Source organism: Chanos chanos, chromosome 8 (genome assembly GCF_902362185.1).
Source record: "Chanos chanos chromosome 8, fChaCha1.1, whole genome shotgun sequence".
Lineage (NCBI taxonomy): Eukaryota > Metazoa > Chordata > Actinopteri > Gonorynchiformes > Chanidae > Chanos > Chanos chanos.
This window is the reverse complement of record NC_044502.1, coordinates 2,860,001-2,877,500: the sequence shown is the minus strand read 5'-3', so window position 1 is coordinate 2,877,500 and position 17,500 is coordinate 2,860,001. Positions and strand designations below refer to the sequence as shown.

Sequence of the window (17,500 nt, the reverse complement as noted above, 5' to 3'; positions counted from 1 at the left end):
GACCATTAAGTCAGCTTTCTCCCACGCACATCAGCGGAGGCTCTCTGAGCATTTAAGGGCCTGCTGCGCCCACGTCTCATTTCAGCCAAATTCATTAGGCGAGAGAAAGAGGGAATAAAACTGTCCGCTGATTAGCAATTACAGCGCCGCGGCTGCGCGTGTCACTTCGCTGGACTTGTTAAACGTTAACGCATCGGCCGCGGACGAGGACAGTGGGGGAGGGGGGAGGATGGCACATTGGGTCTTAATAGAGTCCAGGCCCCCGTCAAACGCCATGCAGCACACAAACTGTCATCGGGCCCGTCGCCTGAATTACGATAAGGATGCCAACTCCCTTCCTCGTCACACGTCACCGAACTGAGTACAACCGCATGATAATTGGTAGCTCAACTAATAAGACAGCAAACAAAATATGAAAAATACTGAACTTTGCTAAGTTGCCTAAGCTTTGGGAAGCAGACACAACCTTGTAAAATATGATGTCCTAACCCATGATACTACTCTTAAAATGGACCTGATCGGTTCAGCCCATCAAAAAGGAAACTGGAATCCTGCAAAGCTGAGCCAGATGATTTCCCACTTACACTCTGTTACTGCATTGTATGGGAAGAGACTGTGTCGGTGAAGAGGAGAGGACGGCGGTTAGTGTATGTGGGCTCTGTTTGGATGTGACGGCTGCAGGACTCGTGTTAAATGTGCCTGGCTTTAGGGTGACAGCGTTGTAAATGAACGTAACTGTCAGGGCTATGCGCCTGGTAAAGCCATGACCCTCTGGGCAGTCAACAAGTCCCTCCAAAAACCCTCGTGCTGTGCTTAAGACAAGTTAAGAGTTGGCATCAGATGCAGAAACGACACCCCCCCCGACTGCCACCACCACCAATAAACACAATATGACCAGCTTTTTCATTTTCTAATGAGGTTGCAGCCGCCAGCAACCCAGCTGTCACAGAGTGTGAACATCCAATACTTCATTAATGAAAAGAGAGAGAGAGAGAGATGTTTTGTTGCACTGTGTGTGCGCGTGTGTGAGAGAGACCAGGCGTGTGAGGACATGCAAGATAATCTTAATGACAGTAGAGGTGGCCCCCGTCTTGGCCCGTGTTGTGTGTGCCGGGCTTGCTGGGCAATATTTCTCGCTCCGTTTTGGGCCCTGGCGTATTAATTTCACACGTCGGTCGAGGTGGGGTGACAAGCGATCACTCTGCAGGAGAGGCTAATTGAACGGCACGTCACCTCGCTGATGGGACTTATCCTTCATTATTTAAGCAGTGGGCCACAGCCATCTTGGACGCCCCTATTTTAACTTCTGAATCCTGACAGCTCACAAGGCCAATAGAAAGAGGGGGGAAAAAAAAAAGATGGCGGAGAATGAATAACAGCTAGGCACTCCCTCAATCCTAAGCTATGGTTTGCACTCATTACAGTGTCCAGTAGGAAAAGCTTTTTGGAGGCACGTCAATAAACCCAGTCCTGTTCCATGTAAACGGCCAAGAGAGGGGGAAAAAAAGCCTCCCCTGAAAACTGAGCGTGTATCTCTGGAACGAGTCATTCAGTCTTCATTAAAGCCTAATTTTAAATATCTCCCAGAATCAAAGGATTTTGTTTCCCAACGACAAATCTTACTTTAAAACACAATTAACAACATAATCAAATGTCAGCTTTTTCTGAATGTTTCTCACGTCCAGGTGAGAATGAGAGTGATTCACTGACCACTGGATGTACCCAGAAAGGACAAGAGCAATCTTCTAAAACCAGCTCCTTTTCTCTAGAGGACTTTTCTATCAAAAGGCAGTAACTGTAACCCCTTATCACTCTATCATTTCTTCGTGTTCCATCTATTTTTCCGCCCTCTGTCCTTAAGCAACAAAAGAGCTGCACCCTGTGTGTGTGATGAATGTGCCCAGGTCATAGAGTAACGGCCAGCCAGGCTTCGGAGCAGAGGACAGGGCCAATCTAAGGGACGTCCCCTCAGGACAGGAGCTCTATAGGCACTGGGTGCTTCGCTGTGGCTTGTCTTTTGTTCTTGGTCAGACCCAGAGAACAGGAAGCTAAATTAAGGGTGTCATCCACAAACAAACATACACACACACCCCTCTGGCATGTCAGCATGTAGGAGTGTTTGCGTGTGTGTGTGCGCGTGTGTGTGAGACAATGCGAAAGCTGAATGTCCACTATCAGTTTGGCCATCTGATCTGGCCTGCTCAGTCAGCCACGGGGCCACCACACACCCACAGGAGATTTATCATCCAGAGACAGCCCTCTCTAAACACACTCTCTCTCTCTCTCTGTCTCTCTCTCTCTCTTTTTCTCTGTAACACACACTCTGACCAAGACAATGGCCAACACAGCAGTGGACTCTGTCTGCACTACAGTTTATTACTGACACCAGGAAAGAGATCCGGAGAAGAAACAATGAAGCTCCATTTTCCCCAGGTTAAAAACAAACAAACTGTAGCACAGTTGGTGAAGGGGACAATGGATTCACATGACCCCAGACGTGCTCTATGCCTGTGCATAAAACTGTCAACCACTCGTTTAAATGTTAAACTACATCATACATTTTGTCTCAGACACACACAGAGCACACATACATACGCACACACACACACACACACATCATTCACAGCTGTTATCACAAACAAGGTCAGCAGTGATAAGGGCCAAGGTCAGGGAAGGTCAGGGACTCCCAAGAACACGCTGAGCCGACAGATAACATAAACAAGAGAGAGGAGACAAGGGAGGTGGGGTTCTTCAATAGGATTTATCCGATAAGACTTCTCAGGTAATTAATTATAAACTCAATTATACAAACCTTACTCATGCCATCTCAATTCTTTAGGAGATAAATCCTTTACACTGCTTTTAATTCTGACAAAGGGAGAGTAAAAGAGAGTGAAACAGCAGGGAGATCGTCCCAAAATAGCAACTCTTTTGTTTCTCGCCTTTTATCATTTTATCAATGATCTTCATACATTTTTCATGATGAGATATTTATCGGTGTTCCAGGTGTTATGCTGATGCTTAAAAAAAAAAAAAAAAAAAAAAACCTACATCCTCAAAAATTATTTTAATGTCGCTCACCGAGATGTTGAGTCTTTTTCGGCAAATGAGTTTCTCTGATACTCTGTCCTGAAGGAGCTGAGGCATCATGCTTAAACATTACACAGTGCAGGGGGACAAGGGACAATCCCCTAACGGAGGCCAAGCAATGCCATTCAACATCCAAAATAAAACAAAGGTTCAATTTGACACCAAGGTCAGTGTGAGAAGACAGGAGTGGGATGTTTAAATGCTACTGTAGATGCTCTGCAGAAATACAAGCCAAGGACACAAATTACATCTCAACAGCAAACACACACTAATATGTGTTTGTTCTGCTCAGTCTTTTTACAAACCATGGGGTGAGAGAGAAAGCAAGAGAAAAGGAGGGGAAGGAAGAAAAAAAAAGAAAACTAATTTACTGGGGGAGGGGGTGGGGTTGGGGGGGGGTTAGCGTACATGACAAAAAATGCCATCTTGGCCAAAATGGCTCGGAGCGGTGACAACCTTTCTCAGGGAAATGATATTTTTCCAATCCCAGCAGAAGGCGGGATCACGTCGCCCTCGTTAAAAGGCTTGATAGCAGGTCTTTAATATTCACCGTCTTAATTAGGACTCCAGTTAATTTCATTAAATTCTTTCGGCGCTAAATGAAGCAGATTATGAGACATCTTTTATTGCGAAGCGTGAAATTACAGCCTGCCCGCTGCCAATGGCAGGGCCAAACTAATGAATTACAGGGTAAATAACATTCGAATTAACCATCCAATTTAACTCCTTACAAAGCTCTGCCACCCCCCCCCCCCCCCCGTCTCCCCCACTCTGTGGAGGGGGTAGAAACCTTGTCAAAATCGCACAGCCCAGCACGCATCTACGAACCAGAACATGCAATTACAACCACGACACTAATCACCCTTTTATGATGAGAGCAGAATATTTGAGCTCTATTGTATGTCATGGCTCAAAAAAAAAAAAAAGAAAAGAAAAGAAAAAAATTATGACGAGTACAACCCAAAAAATGTGACACAGACGCAGTGGGAAAGCAGTTTTTTATGTGAGCTAGATGATGATACCTGTGAATGCTACCTGTGGGTAGTCAATCAGTGAAACATACAATAATGAGGCTCAGGGGGAATTGGACAATCTATTTGAGGGGAACTGAAAAAAGAGGATTTGAGGGAAATGGCGTAAGGAGTGAAAGATTTTCACCACAGGACGGTGAGTGAGATGATAATGCTGCATTTTTGTGTCTTTGACGAGAGTTACAAAAAAAAAAGAAAGAAAGAAAAAAAAAAGGAAAAGAAAAAAGGAAAGGAAAAAAAAGGACAACTACTACAGCATGTAGCTCGGCAGAACATTTATAACCAGGGAAACTGAAACTCAGCCTCCATTTTCTGTTTCCTACTCTCTCTCTGCCCATTCTTCCTCAAATCCCTCTGCACTCCAGTTTCCCCACACCTGCACGGCAGCACTGCGGAAAATTAATTTGTTAAAATGTTCGTGTTTAAGAGGCTTCGTCAGGCGGATGACAAAGACGCGCACAAGCCTCTCTGTGGCAATTACGGGCTAATTAGGACCGCGGAACAGATGTCTGCGGACCCTACGCTGTAAACAGGCTCGGTAAACAAAGCTGGCGTGTTTCAGAACAGCAGTTAGCCACTTTACCAAAAAAAATGCCAACCAGTCAGAGTGAGCTGTTGTATCCACTTGAATTGAAACAGCAACAACAACAACAAGAACAATAATAATAACAATAATAATAATAATAATAATAATAATAATGCCAACTGCTCAGCTTAACACACTTCGGCAGAGACAAGACGTCACCCAACAGTTAAAATGCACCAGAGGGCGCTCACAAAACAGAACTCTTTATGCTGAACTACAGCCAGTAGTCAAAACAAGTTCAGCTATCACAACAATCCCAAAGAAGAATGAAGAGAGATCACAGCAGCTAGACGACACGAGAGAGAGCACAGCCAGCGAGAGGGAGAGGCGGGGGTCAAAGCCGTCTGGGCAGTGATTGGCAGAGTGTAAGAGTTACCGCCATGAATGCAGGTGACACGCCCGACCTCCGACACACCCACTCTCTGGGCTCGGAGCTGCTGCCCTCTCGGGCTGTGAGACAGGGTAGGGGGGGGTGAGGGGGTAGCAGGGATGGGGGCTGGGTGCTCCTCTTCAGCTGCCTAATTGCAGTAGAGTGTAAGTCTGCCCCGCCTTCATTATGAGGAGAGGTGTGTGTGAGTCCGTTTTTGGAGTCTTTTAATGAGGAGCATGTTCTAATGAAGGTGTCTTCACAAGGGTTTTATTGCAGCTGAGAGCAGTGTCGAGAGCATAACCTTCAGTACGGGAATCACAACAGTAATCCTCCTAATGAGCTAACAGCAATCGGCAAATAAACCCCACAAACACGCACACGCATACGCACACACACACAAGCATACACAAATACATACGCGTGTATGCACTCACAGGCACACGCACAAACACAGAGCACATGGAGAGAACCCACTTTAAACACACACACACACGCACACACATCCACAGAAAAGAGCAGATCACAGCTGCAGAGCAAGAAGGCAGGGTCTGTGTGTGTTTATTTTGAGTGGCAAATTTAAAGTTTGCCAGTATAATAAACAGAAATATATGCACTATAAAATGAGACACAGGCATTGTGATAAAGCTTAACCACATGCTTAAAAAACTGTGCACTGAGCGTGGAGATGCCCAACGCTCCATTAGTGCTACATGGCATTGATTCTGCTTAAGACTCATCGTTGTGTGAGTAATTGACTAACAATTATGACTGTACCTTCAAGGAACAGCTTGGCACCAAACCTAACACACTCAGACATCTGCCAAAGAGATTACAAGTTGCCATTCCTCATCAACAGCAGGGCCAAGCAGGAAGGACACGCCACAAAGAATCAGCTCTGAGAAAGCCAGCCATGAACATTATTCAGTTACAAAAGCATGCCTGGATATGCGTGTGTGTGTGAATATGAGAGAGAGAGAGAGAGAGAGAGAGAGAGAGAGAGAGAGAGACAGCAGGTCTAAAGATGTTTTCTCAGATGTAAAACAGGTTGGATAAAACTGAAGAGAAGTGACTAGACTCCGAGGGCAGCCTTATTAAAATGGAGTGTAAAATAAGTGCTAATGCAAGACAGGTAGACAACAGTGCCCACGGACGTGGAGAAACACACACACACACACACGCACACACACACACACGCACACACACGCACACACACGCACTAATTGGGGAGCAGGTTTGCCGCCCGGCAGCCTGCCACGGTCAGTGAGAGGCAGAGAGGCAGATCAGGAGAGACGCAAGAGGAAAGACCACAGGGAATTATCAAATCAATTAACATCCATTTCCAAAAAAAAAAAGAAAAAAAAGAAAAGAAAGAAAGATAGAAAAAAAAAGAAGCAGCGTCTCTGCCCGCTTCCTCTGAGCACAGACTGTTCCGCTTCATTCTCATCTCCTGAACGGCTGCCCCAGCACCACGCCGGCACGTTGGTGAAACAGTCCCTGCCCAAAAGACGCGGCCAATCTCAGGGGACAACATTTGGCTTTGGCTCCGGCCACCGATCTGTTAAGGCAACTTTCAGAGGCCAAATGTCTTGTGTGTCCAAGCCCATAAAATGAGAGGTTTAGAGACTCAATCAGTGTCTCAGCTAGATTTCAAATTGAGACCTAAGTCAGAGCCCTTCACGTGGCTGTGAAATCAGCTGTCAAACTAGGGACATGTTCAGAGATTTACGGCCATATCGGGCACAAAGCAGTGAGTGACAGTCATTAACTCCTTCACCACCCGGAATCACCCGACTTCAATGTGACGGAATTCACATAAAAATTCTTAAGGCTTGAAATGTTTTTATACACATGCATATCTGAAGCCCAAAACTGACTTATCTGACGTCAGGACCTCACAGAGTGACTCATCGCGTGTCAGTATAGAATATCCAAACTTCCTGATGAACAGACTGCAAACCAGCCCCTTGAGGCAGCTGCTTAAAGTGGCCATTGTCCTCTGGGCAGGCTGACAGTCATGCCAAGGGAAGGTGGAGTTGAGGGGCCGGTTTGTAACTTTGCTGCAGGAGTTGAGAAAGCTCTGATGAATGGGGGACAATTGATTGATTTGTTCATGAGGTGATGGGCTCTGGCGACAGAAGGGCTCCCAATCGGCGGAGGAGGGCGGGGGGTGAAAGAGGCGTTTTCAGCCCGTGCGTGACACGAGGGGAAATTAATCCCTCATTGATGTGGTGTCGGTGACAAGACGCTGAAAGATTCTACAGCAGCGTGGCTGTGTGCCAGAACCCCAGTATGACAGTGTTTCTCTCTCTCTCTCTCTCCATTACTGACTTTAAAATGCATACACACTCGAAATGTCCTTTTTTTTTTTTTTAACTGATTATGAACTGACATGATTACTCACGCAAACAGATTTGTGATTCCAAAGCGCATTCGCTCTATAGGGTTCTACAGATCCAATGCCGTGCAAATGTATCAGTTTAGTGAGCAACAAGAGAAGAATAATCAGTAATAAATGTGTAACAAATGTCCCTATTCAAATTTGCTGGATAATTAATCCCCTTCAAACCACTATTCAATAATGACCTGCAGACCCTGCACAGTCCACTACACTTAAATTGGTACGCTCATGACCTGCTGAGGAGAGAGAGAGAGAGAGAGAGAAAAAGAGAGAGAGAGCGAGAGAGAGAGCAGGCTCTGACAAACCCACCAGGATGGCAGCGGCTCTCTCTTGATCACACTGGGATCACTAGGCAACAATTAGAGCAGGAAGGGTCTCGACACCAAAAGACGGGTCGCGGTTACGGTAACGGCAAGCGGACAGTCTCAGCGGTGGGCCATTGGTCTGCTGATCTGATCTGAGCGCGTTTGCCCTGCAGCTGTTGGCCGTGGCCCGGCCTCCCCATCTGCCACCTCGGCTCTCCGAGAGCGTCTCTGGCCAGACATGCTTGGTCTTCATTAAAAGGCATCAACCCAACAGCCCTTATGCAAATGGCACCACGGGGCTCGTGAGGCCGCTGCTAGCGCTCGCTGATTACGCCTGTGAGGGGGTTTCACCAAAAAAAAAACCCCCAACAACAACATAAAGAAAGCGACGGCCACTTCACACGTGCTGAAACACGAGAATGCATACATAACCGACACAGGCACCGAGAACATCTTATTTTCCTACCGTTCCCCTTTTCAATCCTGCAATATCCTGCAGCTATGAATCAATCTCATATCCTTCCTCCGTAATGAATCAAATCTGGAAAGTTCTAGGGTTTCTATGAGAGGCCCAAGAGATTTATTATCAAATGCGTGGAGCAGGGAGCGGATAAGGCGGCCTGAGAGTGCCACATCACTGCAGTGGGAGGTCTTTGGAGAGAGGATTTGTGTAAAGATATCAGAGAAGAGGAGCGCAGCAGGAACCCCGGAGACAGAGGGAAAACTCCCCAGACGTTTCTCCGTGCCGTCCCAGCGGGGGCGCGTGCGAACACGTCAAAAGGCCCAGAGATGGGCTCTTGTGCGCGCGCGCTGCGCGGCAGACAAGGCTAACGGGCGGAGGCGCGAGAGCTACTGCGGTGCACTAATAAACACAGATCTCATTTAAAAGCCGCTCTAATCAGAGCTGCAATTTGTTCATTAGAAAATTACAAACAAGGCCGCTGCGTTGACATGAGAGGCCACGATTAGCACCGCTAATTGCCTGATTCTTACACTCCAGTTGAGACGCGCTGAAGAGAAGATGCCTCCCCCCGCTCCGTCTCTCTCTCTCTCAATCGGTCTTGTTTGCGACAAATTAAGGCCAACTCAAACAATCTCTCCCAGAGCAGGGGGGGGGGGGGGGTGCGGGAAGAGGGGGGGGGGGGTTCTAAGCAGCTCCCCACTTCAATCTACCGCCTCCGCACCTCCGCCTCCACCTGACGACAGACCAATCAAAGTGCTTAGCTTGGCGGGAGAGGGCCAGCCTTTGAGAAGGAGAGATGGGTCCATATGCCGACCGGCACACAGCACTTCATTAGGACGCTATCGGCTGCTCCTTCTCTTTCTTCTCTTTTTCTCCTCACGTGATTTTTGACAAGGGGACAGTTGGAGGGAGAGGTGAAAGGGTGATGATGGGAGGGAGGGAAGAGAAAAAGAGAGAGACAGAGAAAGAGAACGAGGGAGAAAATCCCTTCCCACTCCTTATCCTAATGATCTCATTTCAATACACAGGAGAACCCGGCTCTAATTGATGTCAAGTGTGCGCTTTCGCTGTTAATCAAGGAGCCCGCATCAAACAGGGGTCTGCTGCGGTCTGAGAGCTGATCACAGGGCCCCCTCTTCTGAGACACACACACACACACACACACAGACAAAAACGACACAGCACTCCCGGACCCCCAATTATCCCAGCGCAGACGGCCGACTGGATCCTACCTGTTTAATTGGGATAGCTCGGCCACTTCCGATGCTGTCTGCTCGGCCCTCCAGGCCTTTCTTCTCCTTGTCTGGCTCACTCCCCTTTCGAGACTGTGGAGAGAATACGGCATCTCTCAGCGCGTGCATCTATCAAACAGCTAGCCTGTTTCATTTCAACAGAGTTTAGCTCTTTCACAGAGCAGAGCCTATTCAAAGCACAGGGCAAAACTGGCTCCTTTAAATTGTTCACATGGACATGGAGAACAACTCGACTTTAACTTGACCTTGTCTCCACTCCCACACACAATACACATACACTCCCATTTAAGATAAAAATATAAAGCATTCTTTGGTGAGGCATGGTGGAGTTCAAGACCGCTCTCAAGTCATCTTTTTTCTTTCTTTCTTTCTTTTTTTAAATCACCAAGACACAATGGCGGTTGGAGAAATAATAAGTGTCTTTTGGTTCACTGACGCGAAGTTTATTCTATTCATAAATATCAACGGTAGTGGCAACAGTGTATGGAACACTGCCCATACGGGAGCAGATTCCAGAGTCTACCTGAGGATAATGAAACAGTAAGTTTAAGTCATCTTTACGGAGAAGAGCAATCTTGGACAACCTACGTACACATCCCAGTTCAGTGTTGGCTTGCAAATTAATGTTAATTAATGCTATGAGGAATTTACCTAAATCCCTACCACTGTGTTCAATATTACATTTGGGGTATGACCAAGATAATTTAGTTGATGAAAAAGTGTGTGAGTGCATGCATGCGTGTGTGGTGTACACGTCCCTGACTGACCGTGAAAAGGTTGGAGCGTCGTTTGGACTGCTTGCGGACCGGAGTAGGCGTGTTGGCCGCTTGGGGAACGTCGATGCGCAACTCTTTCTGACTGGTACTGGGGGTTGAGGGCACGGAAGAGGAATAGTCACTCAAACTGCCTCCACCATTACTGGTCTGTGAGAGAGAGAGTACGAGAGAGAGGGAGAGGGAGAGGGAGAGAGAGATATAACTTAATCACACACAGACTTTACCAAACAAAGGCAATATGAACATTACAGAAAACAATGCTTCTTTGCTAGTCTGACACAGCTGGATGCTATTTGTTAAGCACTGAGTAAAACTCCTGTGTTAAACTACCGAGGACACTTCAGATGAATGGCATGTCAGAAAACTGTTTTTTTATACTGGGCTGGTCTATACAGGCTCACAGAGAGAGACAAAAAAAGCCACAAGTTAGTGGATGACTTCATCAGACAGAGTCAAAGACAGCCAACAAGGCTATAAGGAAGGCTCTGCAGTAATGTGGGAAAACAAACACGCCTGTGGGCGAGAGCCGGGTCTCTCTCTTTTTCTCACACACACACACACACACACACACACACACACACACACACTAAGTTATGCAGCTCTAATGAGAAATCAATAAGGATTGAGCTGTGAGGAAGAGGATCAAAGTCGACCAGGCTAAACGGTTGAGAGAGAGAGAGAGATGCAATGAGAGAAGGAGGGAAAAAGAGGAGATGCCTGATACCACTGGTAGCAAATGGCAAATTTACAATATCTTCATAATTTGTCTCTTATGGTGACAGAATGTTTCTGAGCGAAGGCTTTTTTTCCCCCCTGGAATTTGTTGTTTACAGACTTGTTTGTGTGTGTATGTGTATGTGCGTGTCAGTGTGTGTGTGTGTGTGTGTCTCAGACAAACTCACCTGACTGATGTGCACAGCTGTGACCGGAGCGGAGCAGACAGAGGAATGACTTGGAGAATTAGGGAGGGACTTGCAAGGTCCAATTGATAACTGCTGCTTCTTCCGTGTTGCTACAATTTTCTGAGCCACTGGAGAAAAACAAAACAAAACACAAAACAAGGACGGATAAGTTTAAGCTGTCCATGTGTCCCTCGACATCCCTTAAAACATCACACCAGTCTTTTATGCGTGAAGCAACTTTTAGCTCATCGAAGATTTATGTACAAATCCAGAACAACAAAGACAACAGTTTTCAACTACTGTGTCTGTCGTTAGCCCAGAAAAACAAAGATGCAGCAAAAAACAAACAAACAAAAAAACCAAAAAACATCTTTAAGTGTTTAAAACAAAAGGTGAGCCATCATAGGTTTGCATCACAAACAGCACGGTTCTGTGTATCAGCCAGTTAAGTGAAAAAATGGATCGCTTCAATTTAATTTGGCTACACTCCTACTTCCAGATGTAAACACCATTGATCTGACTGTACATAGAGAGAGAGAGAGTGAGAGAGAGAAGAGAGAGAGAGAGAGAGAGAAAAGGAGGAGGACAGGTACAGAAAGTGATGGTGTATTTACTCTGCGCCCCAGCAGAAAGAGATTTAAGCTAGTTCACTTCATTCCTCCTCATAACGCCAGCATAAAAATGCTGACCTTGCTAACCCTGAATCTGCCATCACTCTCTCCATACAGGAGGCCCGCTATCACCCCCCCGTCCAATCTACACACACACACACACACACACACACACTAAGACCATGGATATGACAATTATTTCACGATTAGTACGGCACTAAGCGCAGGCCAGTTTCATTACTCTTCCTCCAGATAGGCCTATTGGCGACTGGAAAAGGCTGATGTCAATCAGTCGCTCTCCGCGGCCCCTCTATTGATCCGCCAGCCCGGCCCTCTCCTGGTAATCAGCACACTGGGAGTCTGCAGAGGGATGTTCAAATGGTCCATCATCTCACAAATATCGGCAGCATCGACCTGACCCTCCAGGGGAAGCTCTTCCAGAGAGTTAACATTTTCAAATTTAAATATCTCTTACAGAGAAGCTTTTAAGATGGGAGGGGGAATGTTTTGTTGTTGTCATTACTGTTGTTGTTTGCTTGTTTTGTTTTTTTCCCTCCCATAGGACACCTTTAAGAAGTGCTTCCAAAGTTTTGGTGCTTTTTAAAAGAAGATTTTGTTTTAAGGTTTTATAGTTATGGGAAAATGTGTCATGTGAGGTCTCACTGATAAATGATTTAAATGGAAAGTATGCGTTTTGTGCCTGAATTTCTTTCTTTATATACTTGAATACACTGTTTTCACATTATTATTATTAATTGACTCAAAAAAATGTATGAATCCGGCCACTGAGTATTTAAGATACTCACTGAGAAAAATGACCTGTGTTTTGGAAAGCACAAAAAAAGTATTTTAAATGCTGTGACTGAACGAGTACTGAACCAGTGCTTGGTTCTATCTACCTATAGAAACAGACTACGTGTGTGCCACACACATTAACAGACAATAACTTGTGTCTTGAACCGGCAAAAACCTAACACTCGGAAAAACATTGCTTAAGAGTTTAAAAAAACTTTTTTTTTCCCCCCCTCAAGTCAGCTCAAAGTACCCTTGGGCTATATCTGTGGAAATGAGTGAGGAGTAAGTTCTCTAGAGTTTGACGTGGTTTTCAATAATAGAATATTCTAGGCTCAGGAGGGTTAACGGTCTCTACTTTCAGAACTCAATTACTCTTCTCCCTATAAACACGGCTCAGTCTCATTCCCCTGGAAATGAAGCCATTGCTTTAATTGGATCTATTAAAACCCCTCAGTCTTAATGATGATTCTGTAATAAACATTTACCTTCAGGTGAGACGGGGCTTTGGCCAAGGGCAGATGTGCCACTCTGCTACGTCTTGTGCTCCATCCTGTCTATGTAGTTCCAAAGCAACGCGACACAACTGCGTTTGCGTTTCCCCCGTTACCTTTCTAGCATATATGCTAGGTAGCTAAGCTAATGACAGCTACATCAGCCTTTTGTGGTGTTACATTGAGACGGCGTACAAAGTGACCTGATGATATAAAAAATTTACGATTTGATTTTCACCTTTTCGAGACCTCGAAGGAAAAAGAAATGTCAATGTGTAAAACTCGCTTTTGCTTTTCGGTCGACGCTGGCCTGCACAAAGAGGATTTAACCGTTAAAATTTTGAAATAACGTTCGGCACGCGCATTGCATCAATTCTTTAAATAAGCAAGAATATGGACGCGTTATGTGTTTTAAGTCGCTCGTAATTAATTTGTGTTTCGTCTACATGAAAATTCGCTTGCCGTTGTACAAATTGCGTTAACCCTTGTTCAGTGTAACACTGTTCAGCTCGCAATTCAGAATATATGTCCGCATTTACTTCACTGTAACGTCCAAGTTCAAGTTCAAAGTCTTATGTCACATGCCAAGGTACAATGTACAGTAGCAGTAAAATGATGGTCGGCAGCAGGGCAAAAGTACACATATAAAGAAAAAACCTAAGGGAGATATACTATAAAACTCACCATAGAAATTTTTTTTAAACACACAAGGACTTTACCAAACAAAGGCCATATGAACATTACAGAAAACTATAAAAGTCTGACACAGCTGGATTCTTTTTTTTTGAGAATATAACTAAGGTAGATGCACCATAAAAAGAAGAAAGAAGCTAGATAGGAGTAAAAGCTACATAGACAGCTAGGTCAGAAATGTCTGTAAAGGTGCTCTGAATAGCCATAGCTGAACACAGTATCGTTAGACTACCACTGCAGCACAATTCAGCTGCTAGGGAAAACTGCATGGATGCAAGCATAACACTAACATTACTAGACCACAGCCTTGACTTTAGGCACAGGTTATTGGGCTCAGTAAGTAATCATATTCTGCAGTCTATCCCCAAACATTTCTTCACTGTGGTGGCGTTAAGCTAAATAGCACTCTTTAAATGAATGACTTCAGTCACTATGACACTTTTACACCAAGGTTACAACAGCTATAAGCCACAGATATGTCAGCCCCATTAACCGTACTGGTGTACCAGTGGCTCCTTGAACAACACTGAGGCTGAGAGAGACTAGGAGATATATGCCCACATACACGTATAGAGACGTCCCCAGCTGTATTTTAGTTTAAGTGTTAAGAACAGTTATGATAAGCCTGTGTTAAATATTTAAACTGCACGGCTAATGCAATTTAACTTTACCCATCAATCTCTGCTCCATCCCCCATGAGAGGCGGCCATTTATCGTCATGGAGATGTCTCACCATTCTATCAGATTTATGGCAGCTTCCTTTGCCATAAGAGCGGAGAGAGAGAAGCTAAACCAGGCCCCAATGACTCCATCTTAACGCCATCCAACACGCCTGTGGATTTACTACTTCACACCTGCAGTACGATTCCGCTTTTTACGGTGCTACTGCGAGCTTGTTCCTACAAATAGTTCTGTTGTATTATTCATTTCAGTGTAACTGCGTCTCGTGAGCTAGTTGCTGTCCAAACAAAAGTATTTTGGAATTAGCTTTTGTGGTATCGACTTTTACTAAAAAACAACAAAACTAATGCGTTTAACTAATATTAATGATCATTTGGGTACTCAAAGATATTATTTGGTTTCTGTTTTAAACAACATAAATAAATATTTAATTAGAGGACCAATACGATTAACTAAGCCACAAACAAGGGTGTGTATAGGTTTTGTTGACGCATATATTGTCATGAAATGTTTCGTCAGACAAAGTTCACATTGTGACCCTTGGATTGAGACATTGCTTGGTCTCTGCTGGTAGGGCTTTTGCAGGTCAGGAACTCCTGAGGACCACAGACCCAGAGCCCTGCGGTCTTCCAGGGTCATGACCTACCGGAGCAGAGCGCTAAACGATGAGCTGATCCAACAGCCCGACCTTTATCTCCCAACACACACACAAAGAGGGAGAGAGAGAGAGAGAGAGAGAGAGAGAGGGAAAGAGAGAGAGGCCTCCATGTAGTGAACTTACAGTGATTTCTAAGTAAAAAAGAACAAAATTAATAAAGGCAGAAAGAAGGAGGAAAAAAAGAGGAAAAATGGACAGAGAGAGAGAGAGAGAGAGAGAGAGAGAGAGAGAGAGACTTGTGTGGAGACACAGACAGACAGACAGACAGAAAGAAAGAAAATGAGAGAAATGAGAAAAAGACAAGAGCTAGAGGATGTGTGTGTGTGTGTGTGTGTGTGTGTGTGTGTGTGTGAGAGAGAGAGAGGGAGATAGAGAGGGGGAGAGAGAGAGAGAGAACCAGAGATGGACAGAGAGGAAAAGAGAATAAGAGAGAGAGAGTGAGAGACGGTCCTGGTGAGTTTATTAGGCTGCTGTCAGGTCGGTTAGCGGCGCCGCCGCTATAAATATGAACTAATGAGTGGCGGGGAGAGAGCGTGTCAGAGGAGCCGCCCGCCAGGGATCCCACACAAAGGTCAGTGATGTACCTCACTCACAGTCAGTAATTAAACCAGCCCCTCGAACCTGTTACCATTCACACACCACACACACACACACACACACACACCAGCCTAAGGGCCTAAACTTGTCTCTCTCTCTCTCTGTCTGTCTCTGTCTCTCTCTCACACACACACACACACACAGCATCAGATTCTTAACGTAGTACACACGCTCATCCTTCACGAATAGCCGAAATATCACACAAAGATGTATTCTGCTCCATCAGATAACACACACACACGTGTTCAGAGATGAAATCTCTCAAACACACACACACACACACACACACACACACACACGAAGACAGAGTCTGAGACCTGTTTAGTGCAGTCAGTGATTGTAATGGTCAGTGTATTTCTGACTGCTGATTATACTGATCTTCACCAACAGGTCACAAGATCCAAACCATTCAGAGCTGGTGTGTCATTTGTAACAGGGTGACACGTGCCATTTGTAACAGGGCTGACGCCTTGAGGGGTGTCACTGTGAGGACAGAGAACCCACGACCATCCGACTGATACATGAACAGAGGTAGCAGCTCAACCAAAACAACTGGCCCAAAACCTCCTAAACGTCTCATGCCGGGTAAAAAGCTTTCCCTCAGGCAAAACAGGGAGGAAAAAAACCCCAAAAACCTCAGAACATTTCTTGGTTCTTTTCTACATCTGGTCCAAACGGTACCACCCCCTGTCGGAGCGTACAGACAAGCTGTTCACTGATAAGATAACATGTAAAGGTGCTGATGAACAGGATGTTCTCCGTTTGTTTTGTTTTTTTTACAGACAGCTTTGCCTGTTTGTGTGACTGAACACGTTACGGCACGACTCCCGACTGACTTTACGAAGAGATTATTCCGACAGTACAACAATTATGCTCATGAACGGCTCAAAAAGAATGTACAGCATTTGAGGAACACAAAAAGAGACTAATCGCATCTCTTTAAAAATTGATTCCAATTCAATACAAAAAGAGCGATGCAGTGAAGTATTTGTAGACGTTGCTGAACAAACCAAAAGCTAAAACCTATTTGTTTGTAGCGCACGAAACTTTCAAAACACGAAATGATTGATAATGGAAGCAGCATTTTCATTATCATTCCAATTCTTGATGAACAATCAAGCAATTAGAGGCTACATTCATTACCATTGTTATGACTGTACCCTCCCGCGTACAGGCTAATGGATAATTCCGCTAAACCTGACAGACAAAATTAAACAACAGTGACAACAACCGAACTAATTACCACAATAAAAGTATATGGCAGTGACAATAGCAGATAATCAGAGCACATTAAAGGCCAAGCCCCAAGCCCTGAAATGAGTGACGAGGAAAGGAGACAACTGAGCCTTATTAGCCGGTTAGCATGCACGCGAACTAACAAAGTGCCGTATCGTTCGCTCTGACACTGTGGCTAGCTGGGCTGGGGAGTGGGGGAGGGGCAGAGTGTGAGTGTGTGAGTGTGTGTAGGGGGGGGGGGGGGGGGGGGGGGGGGGGGGGGGCAGGTCTAGGGTGGAGGTGAGGAGATAATTAGGATAATTAAATTAGTTTGCTGATGGACACAGGCTGGGGAACTGTCAGGACCCCTTGACTCTATACAGCATTTACACGGTTCAGACAGACAGATAGGGGGAAGTCTCTACTACGACACACCACACACACACACACACACACACACACACAGGCACCTATATCTCCTCTCACTCTCAGACACACACACATATACATATACACTTCTGGCTAATATAGCCCAACAGCCCATGTTTCATAAACTTGACTTAAACACACACACACACGCGCACA

At 45.3% G+C, this 17,500-nt stretch overlaps 1 protein-coding gene across 4 annotated transcripts in view; it reads right to left on the bottom strand.

The window, feature by feature from the left end:
• The window catches only part of agap1 (ArfGAP with GTPase domain, ankyrin repeat and PH domain 1), a 140,494-nt gene that overhangs the window by 39,718 nt on the left and 83,276 nt on the right, over window positions 1-17,500 (bottom strand). For all 4 annotated transcript variants that reach the window (XM_030781150.1, XM_030781151.1, XM_030781152.1 and 1 more), the window contains exons 7-9: window positions 11,175-11,302; window positions 10,264-10,419; window positions 9,476-9,568 (exon numbers count right to left, since the gene is read on the bottom strand). In XM_030781150.1, coding sequence (XP_030637010.1) covers window positions 9,476-9,568; window positions 10,264-10,419; window positions 11,175-11,302 — 377 coding nt within the window. The remainder of the gene's footprint in view (window positions 1-9,475; window positions 9,569-10,263; window positions 10,420-11,174; window positions 11,303-17,500) is intronic.